Raw genomic sequence first — 13,440 nt, forward strand, 5'->3', positions numbered from 1 at the left:
GGTAAGAGTAAAAGATTTACCAGTCACTTGGGTATATATTTATTGACTCAATAAATTTTACCTAGCACCTTCCAGAGGAAGACACTGTATTAGGTGCTTGAAAAGATGAATAAAAAAGATCTCTGCCCTCAAGTAGCTCAAACCTTAGTACAGCAAGACATGAGAAGTCCTCAAATAAAGGCAAACCATGCCAAGTGTCATGGGAGAGTACGAACTGCTGTGACAGTCCAGAGAGGGGATGGTCATGTCCCTCTACGGAATCACAGAGGGCTTCAAGAAGGACGTGAGATGTGGGCAGGACCTTGAAAAATGGGTAAGAGTAGAACAGACAGAGATGGTGTGGCATGCATTCCAGAGAGAACATGTGCAGTGGCGGAGGCGGGAAAAATGAAGGGCACTTTTTGGAAGCAATGAGGCTTCCTGGTAGACAGTAGCAGCGTTTGTGTGTAGGGAAGTAGTTCACAAGCACTGCTCAGGCCCTGCTGCATGCCAGGCACCGTGTGCTGTATGCATGCTCTACGCTGATCCCAAGTCACACCAGTAAACAAAACACACAAGGTCCTGACCTCACGGAGCTTACAGTCCCTCCAAGGATAAGGCCAAAAATGAAGACTGGAGAAACTCTAATTCTGCCTTTCTAAGTAGTTTTGAGATTTTCAGGTTGGCACCGAGGAGTTAGTGAAAGTTTTTAATACTGAAAGTTTATGATCAGAGCTTTTAGGAAAATTACTCTGGCCCTAGAGTATAAGGCAAATTTAAGAAGAAAGAGGAAAAAATTGAAAGTCCAGATAGGAAGCTATCACAGTAACCTAGATGAGAGATTATGACCCAAACCAGGGCAATAGGTAGGAAGGAAAATAAAGGTATGAATGGAAGAGATACTACGCAGGTAGACTATATTTAATATGAGAACTAGCCACATGTAGAAGGCAGAGCAAGGAAAGAGTCAAACTGGTCTGGGCTCTGGAGGCTGGGTGACTCAGAGAAGGTTGGTGCCATTATCCAAAACCAGGGAGTCAAGAGAAATACACTGGGATGGGAAAGGAGATGATGAGTTAAGGTGGGGTATACCCAGAGTGTTGTCCACCAAGGAGACAGAGGATGTTCCATCCAAAGAGAGCTGGGAATAGTGAAGAAATCATGAGGAGAGGGCCAGTAGGAAAGGAAGGTAAATGAAAAAAGTGGTAAAGGAGGGCTAGATAGTGAGCAGTTACATCTTCTCAAGACCCTAGCACCTTCTATTCTCTCTTGATGTCTCCAAAGCTCTTTAGAAAGACACTTTCTCTTCCAAAATAGCTTTTCCCCCAGGAGACCACATAATGGAGAATACAGTAGAAATATGTGTGATAAGTGTGGTGGGGATATTGAAGGGGATTTAGATTCTAGTGGTGGTGGGTGGACAAGGGGTCTCCATCTCCAATGTCCCGTGTAGCTCTTTATCTTGGTTTCTCCTCTGACAGTGTATCCCTCCATACTCCAGAGACCCTGACTCCTGGTCTAGAGATCCTGACTCGTCAGTTGTCCCATTACCCTCCGAGCCCAGGCTGGCCCGGATTCCAGATGATGATCACTACTGGCATCAGAAAGACCAGAAGTCACCCTCTTGGCCAGCCCCCAGGGCCTCTTATCTACTCCCCTCTGTATCATGCTACATCACAGGCAGGCAGGCCCGGGCAGGCCTGGCACAGCAGATCCCAGGCTGGGGTGGGAAAGTTGACATCTCAGAGTTGACTCAGAGTGCATGTGCCCTAACGGAGCATGTCCTCTGGGACCTCACAGGGACTCTGGGTAGCAAGATCAGGACATTTCTCATGCTTGCAGCAGCCAAATGAAACATCTTTAATTTGTAATCCCATCACCCAAGTCTCAAAAACAGAATGAAAATCAATTTCCCACAAAGGAGTTGATTTCCTCAGAGAAGTAGAATTCCTTCAGCGGCAGAGTTTCTTTATAAATGGGTAAGAAAAACCACTACTGCTTCCATTTTTCTATCAGATCATCTCTTTTCTCTCATAATGCTATTACACAAACCGCAGCAAAGTGGAGCTACTAAATTGAAAAATAATTATCAAATGATCGTTTCTCTACTCATCTTCAGCCCTGGAGATTAGAGGAAAAATGAAGTCCATTCACGAAAAGATTCTCCTCTTTCTGGAGAAAGCCAGCCACATTACAGACCTCCCTGAGCTGTGAAATTGAGCAAGATCCTCCAGGAGAGGTCGAGAGAGAGATGGTCCACGGCTGGCGAGAAGAATCATCACCGCTCACCCGGCCTTGCCGATAATCCAGATATCTGACCTCGGTGTACAGCTCCCAAAGGCTGTTCTTATCTCACCAAGGTGATACAGGGCTAACTCCACATAAAAGGACAGAAGAATAAAAAGGGATTTTTTTTCCTAATAAATATTCTTTTGCAGCTAATCCACCCTTTGTAACTGTCAGGCTTCATGGGGCTGGCAGCAAGCCCATCAGATAACAATGCAGCTGTGACCTGAGAAACGTGAGAAGAGGAGTAGATTAATGAAGATGAAAAACATGTTTGGTAACTGTGTTTGAGGGGAGGTCCAAGGGGAGTCCTCAGAGGGATACCCTGGCAGCTCAGGGACCCCAAAAGCTATGCCCCCCAGAAGCTGCGGCTACTCCGCGGGGCTCAGATGTGTGGGCCTTGAAAGCAGGCAGCTGGATTCTCTAGCGTTTTGCAGACATTTGCTCCCTGAGCCTTCCTAGTCAGCTTAATGGAAAATGGCAACAGAATGACAGAGGTGTCACATCACAAGGCACAAGCTTTTGGAGTCCCCCACCCCCAGCATTAGGCTGAGGACACACGCAACTCTGCAGGGGGGAGCCCAAGGCAGTAGCATGCTCCCCTCCTGCCCTGGACAAACCCCCAGCAAGCAGCCTCATCTGAAGATGAAGCTATAAGGAGAGGGATTTGACGAAGGGCCATATTTTCCTAACCAAGAGTTAGGACAATTGGCCTGACAAGCATGGGTAAGACAGAGCTACCAGGACAGAAAACATCTGAGTTAGGGCTTTCCTGGAAACTCTGGGTTTTGTATGAAATGACAGAGGATACAATGGAAATACTAGTCTTCTAGGCTAAGTCATATAATATAACATAGACGGAAGAGGAAGAAGAAATTGAGTTCCTTGTTTACACTTCTACACCTTCTCCAGTTTCCCTCCCTCCATCATCATCTATGATTATACTTCCTAAAGGAAGATCTCCCTCAAACCAGCCCCCAGGATTTCTTCAAACACTACCACATGGTTCTTGCTGCTTTTCCTTGCATCCCTGGGAGCCAACGCAGGCCTTGCTGACCATCAGAGCTTCGCAGAGCCTCCAACCAGAGAGCCCCCTTCTTTCCCCAGAAGCAACTGGGGACTGTGGGCTTTGACTCTATGTTCACCACACCAAGGATAGAAGACCAGTGGGGAGACCTGGGAGAACAGTCATGCATCATCAGTGCTGTTCATTATCCAGTTAAACTTTGGCTGAGAGGCCCAGAGCCCTAGGACACAAAGCCCAATATTAAATCCTTTCTTTTGACTTCCTTCTGCTATCCAGCCATTCTCGTCTATGTGGAGTTATTCCTACCACAAGGAGAGACAGGAAGAGTTCCACAGCAGCCAGGCTCTGACAACGAGGAAGACAGTACAAAGGTCACGTTAGCACAAGGTAGAGTAGGTCCAGTGATAGACCACTGAATAATTAAGGAAATGATAATCACTGTAAAAGACTATTCACTATGTTCCAAGCACTGTTCTAAACTTTGTTCATTCATAAATTTATCCCTTCTTCACAACAACCTACTTTATTTTTTATTGAGATAAAAGTCATGTAACAAAGTTCACTATTTTAATCATTTTAAAGTGTACAATTAAGTGACTTCCAGTACATTCACAATGTTGTGCAAGCAACACCCTATCTAATTCCAGAATATTTTTATCATCCCTCAAAAGAAACCTGTACCCTTTAAGCCATTACTCACAAGAACCTACTTTTGAGGTAGTGCCCTTTACTGACAAAGCTTAACATCATGCTCACTGGAGAGAGAAATGCTAGAGTCCAGCCAGCAAGGGAGGTTAAGTAACTTGGTCCAAGTCACACAGTAACTGGTAAAGTCAGGCTGTCTGACTCCTTCTGTCTGGGGTAAACACTTCTGTGTGGAAGATAAAGCTAAGAAAGATGCTCCATATTTTCTCAGTGATAAACCATACAGATAAGGTTCCTATGGGCTTGCTAAACAAATCTGAAGATAGTAGGAAAAGGGAATATTTATGGAGATTTGAACCAGGCAGTTTTATGAAATTGAATGGAATCACTGTGAAATTCATTAGCTATAAGAGACCCAGGCCCACCTAAATAGGCCAAGAATTTCGGTAGCGAATAATAAGCATTTGCTGAGTGAAGTACTAGGCGAGGCATCATGGAGAACACCAAGAAGCAGCTCCCCAACACAACTCTCCTTCAGCTGGTCCGACTTAATTTCTCATCTCTCCCCAGATGATGATCTCTACTCAAGAGCTGATATACGTCCCACCATCCTTAAACCTTCCTTAAGTGCCATTGTTGTTTTGTTTTCCATTCTCCCCTCCTCTTCATTTATCTAAATCCTATCTCTTCTGATCAGCATAGGCCTTAATGAGCTTTTTTTCTAATGCAGAAAGCACATGATAATAACAGTAGTTAACGCTTGGGGAGCCCTCGCTGTGTGCCATGCACCACGCTGAACACTTTTCAGCACATGACCTCATTGAATCCTCATAAAAGAACCCAGATGAGGAAACTGAGACCTAGGGAGGTTGAAGAACTTACTCAAATTCACACAAGCACTAAGTGGCAGAACCAAGATTAGAATCCTGGTCTTTGTGATTCCAGAACCTAATCTCCTAACCACCGTATTAAAGTGCCTCTCGACTGAGTTTGTACGTCACAATGCAGCCCTTCATCATATGGAGCTAATGTTGTTTCCTAATTATTCCACACAGGCTGGCCTTTCCTTCTTCCCAGATTACAAGCATTTCAAGGGCAGGCGCCATGATGTAAAAGCAGCCAGCACAGTGCCTCACACGGGCAGACTAGCTGCCTTCTTCTCCTCCCCGCCCCAATATCCATGTCAGTGAGGAAATGGGGCCACATCCAGAAGCAGAAATCAATGGACTTATCTGAAGGGACAACTGATCTTGTACCTTGACCCAGAGAACAAAGGAGGACTATAGTTTCAGTCATCTGTCAGTTGTCATCCTGTGGCGGCTGCATGTTGTTGTGATACTAAAAGCAAATGCCACTGCGATTTCACATACCAGCAGGGTCACCCATGGTGGACAGCTTTCAGGGGAGCTTCCAGACTAGACAGACTAGGAAGAAGGATCTGGTCACCCACTTCCAAAAAAAACTGGCCATGAAAACCCTGTGAATAGCAGTGGAGCACTGTCTGAGACAGTGCCAGAAGGTGAGAGGATGGCACAAAAAGACTGGGCAGGATTTCACTCTGCTGTACATAGGGCAGCTAGGAGTCAGAATTGACTGGATGGCACTAACAAAAATGGTTTCAGTATTGTATCGAGAGGTAAACTGGGGTTGGGGAAGTGCATGGCAAGAGCTACAAATTGCTTTGTGGCCCAGCTCCTGTATTAATGTCAGCCTAATAATAACAATAATAACTGCCATTTTTAGAGCCCCTGATATGTCAGGCAATGTCCTAAGCACTGAATTTACAGTATCTCATGAATCCACATACCAAGACTACAAGGTAGGTATTGCCCCTATCACTGCTTTATAGACGAGGAACTCAAGCTCAGAGAATTAGCTTTCCTGAAGGTTCATAGCTGCTAAGTGGTAGAGTTGGAATTTGAACCCAAGGTTTTCTGGTTCCAAAACCAGAGGGGAGGGGAGGAACCCAAAAACCTATTTAGGGGACAGCACCTCTCGCCTAAATTCACATATTCAAATTTTTCATATTATCAAATATTCACTATTTATAAACGGATGCTAATTGATTCACATAAGATATGGCCCATGCTGTCAAGAGGCTTAGAATTTAGACAAGAGGACAGATGAAGGGAAAGAAGCAGGTTGCAGGACAACCACTGGGGCTGGATGGCAACGATATGGGCTGCCTTGTGATGGGAGTTGAGTGAAAGCATGGAAGTTTAGGGATGGGATCTAATTAGATGACTTCCAAGTCTCCTTCCAACACTGATAGTCCATGATGCTATTAACTGGCTGACAGTCAACGAGAGACATGAAAACTTAACTCTAACAAAGTTCAGAGCTGAAGATGCATACTTTAAAGCCATCAGCACGAAAGTAGTAGATGCCGTCGCAAAGAGTGGGTGGGATTCCCAGTGGAGGACACAGAGAGGGATCGGAGCAGAAGCCAGAGAACTGAGTATCAAGGAACACTAAAAGCTAGAGCCAGGGAGACTCTGTCAGAGAGGTAAGAAGAAGGAGGATATAACACCAAGTTAGTCAGAGGGCGGCAGCAAGAGAGAGAATGGCTCAGTTCAAATCAGTAAGCACGCATGAGGACCTACTCTTCATGCCTCTGGCATTCTATTTATTCAACAAATATACATTGATATTCCTGTGTGCCAGGCACTGTGCCTGGAGCTGGAGAGAGGGCAGTGAACACACAGGTAAAGCCCGGCTCTCAGGGCACTCACACTTTTGGAGAATGCTTATGAGCAAGACATTCCTTTGTGGGGCAACATGAAAGAAGGTAGTTCATGGTCCCTACACCCAAATCACTCAGAGCTGGGCCATGGATACTAAACAAACACATGGAGAGCTGAATTGCAATCCAGTATTTAAGTAAGATGTAAAGAGAATAACAGACATGAGAGAAACTAGCAAGTCAAAGTTTTGTCCTTCCAGGTAGAAGAGATATGATCATGTTTGGAGGCAGGAAAGAGTGCTAGCCAAATTTAATTATATATCACTTTACATTGTTTAAAAAATTAAACTTTTGTATTCCTCAAAAACTGAATCTTATTACCACTACTTCCCAAGTGATATATCTGTCCCTCCTAGAAAGTAGTTCTAGAAGTTCTTATCATCTCAGCTGGGCCAAGACCGGCAGACTCGGGCCAGAAGGGGAGGCAGGAAAGAGATGGTGCCCAGAATTCATTCATAAACCAGAATTTATTGTTTGCAATGGGCCAGGGAAATAAAATGGTCATAAAATGTACATCAAAGAGAGAAGGGACCTTGAAGATCATCCAGTCTGATTTCCTTATTTTATAAATGAAGAAACTGAGGCATGGGAACATGAAATGGTGTGTCCATGGTGAATTAGTAGCATCAGCAGACTCAAATGCAAGTTTCCTAGCCAACCCATTTCCTCCAGATAGAAAAAGAGCCATGCATTGAGGAGGCAGTGTGGAGGCAAGGATTCTCTGAGGTTTTCCCCAGCCCAAGCCCTGGACAATATCTTTATCCCGCCCTCCTCACCTGTCACTCTCCCTGCCTGACTCTTATTCCATCAGCCATTTCAACTCTGGCTGTAGAATAAAAGGATCTCACCTGGCAGGTCTCTAAAGTTCAGACCTCACCTGGTCCTGGGGCTCTCCAGCGAGATGCAACTCACAAAGGCTGGTGCAGGCTTCCCCAGGGCTACCTAGTTCTCACCAGAACTCTGAAGTGTAGCAAGCCCTGGAGGATCCAAAACCGGTCTCAGGTTCTCAACGCAAACAGAGACGAGGACACCAGGCCACAGGCAATGGCAAAAGACCTCTTCAGTGGTTCTCTTTGCTGGAATGCACCAGCACTAGCACCAGCACCACCTAGGGCTGGAACGGAAACCCAGCAACCCAGCCCAGGTCTCCACTGGGCCAGGGGAAGCTCCAAGCCCTACTCTGCTCTCAAGGACCCAGACCTGGGATGAGGAAAATATTCAAGGGTGTGTTGGAGAATCCAGGGCCTCTTGGGTGGGTGGAGGGGTGGACTAGAGAAGGCCCACCACCACCACCATGAATAGGAAGAGGAAAAAGGTGTCCTGTTTTCCTAGAGGCTGCACCCTGCCCTAGAGAAAGCAGCTCCCTAGAAACAACATTTAAGGACCTGGCTTGGGGCCACGAGAGCATATAGCTCAGGGTTTTATTTCCCCTTTATAAATGGAGGCAGGCGAGGAAAGGAATTCTTTGGCTGAGTAACACAATACTTCTGGTCCAGCCCACCAGGCTTGGCCCTGGGAAGAGCAAACAAGCTGTCTGCCCTGTCCCAACAGGTTTGTGGACACTGGCCGCCAGCTGCCACTCACAGCACTGAGGTGTGGATGTGGGGGAAGGGGAGGGAAGCTGATGCCCGGGAGATTAGGGATGTTGGGGAAGATCCTTCGTCCAGCCTTAACCCCTGGCAAGGCCAGGGCCCAACACTGAATGCCACCAAGGCATCAGATGTAACTCTGTACCCTCCACTGCACCCCATGCCATCTCAGTTCCCACCCTCCTCGCTGACCCAGGCCAGAACCCAGCTGTAAGTCGAGGGTTTCTTCCCCATAAGCCCTATAAGCTGAAAGACTTCCCAAATGCCACTTGTTCAGGCTGGGGGCCTCTTCTACTGATGTATATGTGTTCTGCATGTCGCAAGTCAGGAGCAAGGACCTGTGATCCAAATGGCCAGCCACAGAAGTTAAATGTTATAATAACAAGCATTCGTGCAGTATTCTGCAGTTTACAAAGTACTTTTTACAGATATTATTTCCATCCTCCTAACAACCTTCTATGTTAGGCATTATCATCTCCCCATTTTGCAGACACAGAAGCAGGAGGCTCAGAGAGGTATTCCACTGGAGGGGCAAAATCAGGTCTTGAACCCACGCTACTTGACTCTACATCTCATACTCATCCGTCGCTACAAACCCAGCAGCCTGGTCATCGGTCATGGTGATCAGGAGAATCGGTTATGACCAATTCCAGCTTTGCAACCCCTGGCGTTTCAAACCTGGCAGGTGAATGAACGAGAGGCTCTCACCTGGCAGCCTGAGTTGGGGCAGGCAGACGTGGCTACAGACTTCGCCTGACCCCTGCGCTCCCAGGCAGCAGCCCAGGCCACAGAGCACAGCAGGTCCCCGCCCCGCCCCGGCAGGTGCCCACTCACCTCTCCCGCCTGGCCCTCCCTGCCACACACTCCAGGCAGGCACCCTCCGCGCGCTGTTTGTTTTGCTGAGAGTTTCCGTTGGCTCTCGTGTGGGTGTTTGTTGTATTTCTCCTGCAGATGGCAGACAGCGTCCCCTCCCCACCATCACCCCACCCCAAGGGCTGTGTGGAAAGCAGAAGCGGCAGGGCAGAACAAAAGCCTAGCAGGTGAACAGCCCCGTCTGCCGGCGTCTTTTATCCAACTGGAGTCCAGACAATATCTTTACAAAATTCCTTTCAACTCCCCCATCATCTGGGACTCCTTCTGCCTGACTCCCATCCGACTGGAGCCCCCAACCCTTCCCCCACCCTCACAGAAACATTTGCTCCTTGGATGGGGCAAAGGACACATAGTTCCGAAGAGCAATTAGGTTTGTTTGTTGGGGTTTTTTCTTTTGTTTTTTGGTTTCTATCCATTACACCCACTCAGAACCGAGACCCATGCTCACAGAAACTTCCGGCAAAAGGAGGGGAATATATTCATTGTGGAAAGTAGAAGATAATTGTTATCCTCTGTGCTCAGAACTCCCCTCAGCAGAAGGACCCAGTGACCTTCAGCTTTTTACTGCCCCTGAGAGGCCCCTTGATGAGACCAGATGCTCCTAAGGGGACTAGAGTGGAGGAGTGCTGGAAAAGGATGGACTTGCTCTGTTTTTAAAGCAAATGTATCTCATTCCCAAATCTCAGTGCTCTTATCTGATCGCAAGAGCTGTGCTCTACTTGAGGACTGGTGCCTCTCCCGCTGGGCCAATGCTGGTGAACTGGCGACTGTGGGGTATAGGAGCTGGCAAGCATCTGAGTGTCCTTGCTGCCCATCCCTGAGACTAGAGCTCCGATGACGAGTGCCGGCAGCCATCCCCTGCTCCCCCACCACTGCCCAGTGATCAGGAAACCAGGCTAGACTCCCCGGTTTTCATCCTATGGTCTCTTACCTGCTTCTACCACCCTGCCCAGTTTCTCAGATTGATGGCTTGGCTACCCAGCCTTCCCGGGTTTTCTTTTCAGCTCTGATCGTGTCTTTGGTGATCTCCATCAATAACACGTCTTAAAGACCAAGGGTCCATCTCATTTAACCTTTATGGTCAGCTCAGACCCACAGGACTCTAGCCAGGCCCATAGCCTCCCGGGAGGGGGAGCCGATGGCTATCACTCCTGACTCCTGTTGGGCAACATCTTATGCCCACCTGGAAGTAGGGCCTTGGCAGAGCTCCTATCATCAAGGACCTAGAAGCAGCTGAAGATGCTGCTCAGGGAAAAAGCAAAAGAGCATGCCAGGGCACCCACAGAGCCATCAGCAGCCGGACACAGAAGTCTCCGGGGCCACCCCCGGCAATTCAGCAGTTCTGCTGATGCTGATACAGGGTCCCAGCGTCCGTAGACTCCCTAGCTCTTGGGTTGGACTGCTGACTGCAATTTGTGCAGGCCAAATTCTAGCACAAAAAGAGAACTTGAGCCCTGGCATGGAGAAGCTGCTTTGCCCAGTCCCTTGAGACACAATGTGACCCAGTGCACATTGCTGGTCTGCACCCTCTGCTTTCCAGCATGAATCCCTTGGCTCACGCAGACCCAACCCCCTTGCCTGCCCTGGCCTCCAGACCTTTGAGGCCTGGCTCTGAGAAGCCTTCCCTGACCCCTTCCTAATTGAAGCCATGTACTCTCTGAAGACATTTCTTCCAGCACTTACCAAATTCCACCAGGTATTTTAGTTATCTGGGTACACATCTTATCTGTAATCTCCTGAACAACAGAGATATCTTATTCATCTCTGTTCTCACTGACTGCCCACCACTCCCTACCCCCAGCACCTAGCGCTGTACCTTGCACAGAGCAGACATTAAACATTTTCTGGATCAATAAATCCAGGATAATCCCTCCCACTAAGTCCTTCTGATTGGTCACTAGGGAGCCTGGCTAATAGTTGAGGGGGAAAAAAATCAAGAAAACCAAAACATATCCCCATCTCCTTGGCAACCACATATATTACTCTTAAGCTTCAAAAGAGAGAATGCTAGAGAGTGCCCTAGGCGATATGGTCAGAGGTCCCTGGATATAAGAACCTCCCCCATCCTCACTGGACATGACCCTGAATTTCCAGTTTTACTTTCTGGTAGCACTTCTGTCCCTACACTCCTATCCATTCATCAGAAACCTCTGGTTGACATGTTCAACACTTTTGTCAAAACCCCAATTTCCTGAACTTGAGAAAAAACAGGCTTCCCCTTCCAGGGGTGATGGGTGCTGCCTGGCTGGTGCGTGCCGCTGCCCCCTCTCCCGAACACACACCCTGGGCCGGCAGCTAAGCCTCTGTGGTCAGACCCCAGGGAGGCCTCTGGGTGATTTGCATATAATCACATACAATGCCAGGACAACAAAGCCACTCCACACAGCAGAGCCTTCTCAGTTGAGTTTAAGGTTTAATCTCCTTAATACAAAAGTTTCTGCTTTGCTTTGGATGGGCTCTGGGTCTCTTGCTAATGATGCTAAACAAATAATCGCCCTTTATGCCCCTCTGAAGGCTTTGCCCTGTGCATTGTGGCCAGACAGGCCCCAGTTGTTGTGGTTTACGGGCCAGGCCTGCACCTGCACAGTGTGTATGAGATCACCAGGTGCCCGGGAGAGCTCTTTAAAGAGAGCCAAGCACAGCCAGGGAGAAGGCACCAGCCCAGGCGCTGCAGGAAACCCTCAGCCGGACACCAGTTCTAGGCTTCCCAGACTCCCACGGACCCCTGTTCTTCTCATCTGGAAGCACTCACCCCCAAACCCTCCTCCCCAAATCCAGCCCCTTCTGTACTAGTCTTCCAAGCTGATCCTCTTCCAGACAGTGTTCAGCACCCTCGTGTTTCCCCTCCCAGAATGGCTCATCCCCTTCCTTTATACACTCTTTGCCCCACCATCTGGGAGTCATTGCGGACGTCAGTGTTCCTATTTACTTCAGCACTACACGCCTAGGACTCAGGCACTTTGCCCAAGCAAAGAGATTCTAGGATACTATTTTGAAGAGATGCCTTCTACCTTTAGTCTTGGCTCCAGCCCTCCGCCAGTTCATTTCGAGAATGAACCATGATCCTCTGTCTCTTATATTGATGCAGGATTTGGAAGCTGATAATCAGACAGGTGGCCTGGCTGTCTCAGTCATCTATTGCCGTGTAACAAACAACCTCAAAACTTAGCAGCGTGAAGTGACAATCATTTTATTATATCTCACAGTGTTGTTGTAGTTCAGAAATTTGTTCAGGCCTCAGCTGGGCAATTCGTCTGCTCTCTGTGGCATTCGTGGGGGTTACTTTGTGGTATTCAGCTGGTGGATGGGCTGATCTGGGGAGCTAAGATGGTTTCACTTTCAGGTCTTGTGCCTTGGTAGGTATGCCTAGAAGGCTTGGCTGAGCTATAACTGTTGACAAAAGGGCCGACATGTGGTCTCTTCTAAATGGCAGTCTCAGGATAATGAGATTCCTTACATCTCAGATCAAGGATCCCTGAGAGAATATTCCAAAAGAAGTGAGTAGAAGCTACAAGGCTTCAGATGGCCTGGGCTCAGAAATCCCAGAATCTCACTTCTGCCACATTCTATTGGTCAAGCAGATTCAAGAGGAGGGAATTTGTAGACATCTTTCGTCTACCACACCAGCTAAAAAAGTCTGCTCAGGAGCCACCAGCCTCGATAACAAGTACAAGAGCAATGTCCTGGGCCCAGAGGCTGAATAGCCTCACCTTGCAAATAGAACATCACAATTACCAGCCAGCATACACTAGGTACTGGCATCACTCTCATTGTTTCCCCCAGAGACTCAAACAAGCATCCTACCCCGGGCCTAGTGTCGCATCCCCAGTTGACCCACTGCTTGGCCTGCATCTCACCTGCCTTGGCTGCTGGCAGGACGTCTGGTTTTCCTCGGCTGCTGCCAGAACTAGAGCTGCCATTTTCAGGTTTTTGTTTACAGATGGCTTCAGATGGGAGATAAGGAAGTTTGAGTTCATTTTTGCAGAGGCAAAGACGCTGCCATAAGATAGCGGGGTTAATGCTCCAGACTTCAAGTCTCATCCCAGCCCTTGCAGAATGACTCCAGCAGCAAGTCCCTGCTGAGGGAAGGAGTTGTCAGCTGCTCTAAGCCTTTCTGGGAGTCAGAGGTGAGCCTTGAGGATGAGGGGGGCAAGGAGGATGGGGGGTAGGTTTCTATCTGCCACATCACTTAGGTGTTGTGCCACATCAACACTAAGCAATGCCTGGTCAGACAGGCTCTGGCAGACCCATCTGGCCCAAACCAGCTGCACTGTCCCTGGCTCCAGGCTGGGAGTGAC

General features: G+C 48.1%; 1 protein-coding gene across 1 annotated transcript in view; it reads left to right on the top strand.

Annotated features, from left to right (window-relative positions):
- Positions 1 to 238: 238 nt before the first annotated feature.
- Positions 239 to 13,440, top strand: part of LOC106801407 (uncharacterized) — a 36,190-nt gene continuing 22,988 nt past the window's right edge. Inside the window, 1 exon segment of the mRNA XM_087434085.1 lies at positions 239 to 290. Within this exon segment, the coding sequence (XP_087290211.1) occupies positions 239 to 290 (52 nt within the window).

This window comes from Ceratotherium simum, chromosome 7, assembly GCF_057802395.1.
Source record: "Ceratotherium simum simum isolate JZ-2026a chromosome 7, ASM5780239v1, whole genome shotgun sequence".
In the NCBI taxonomy this organism is placed as follows: Eukaryota; Metazoa; Chordata; class Mammalia; order Perissodactyla; family Rhinocerotidae; genus Ceratotherium; species Ceratotherium simum.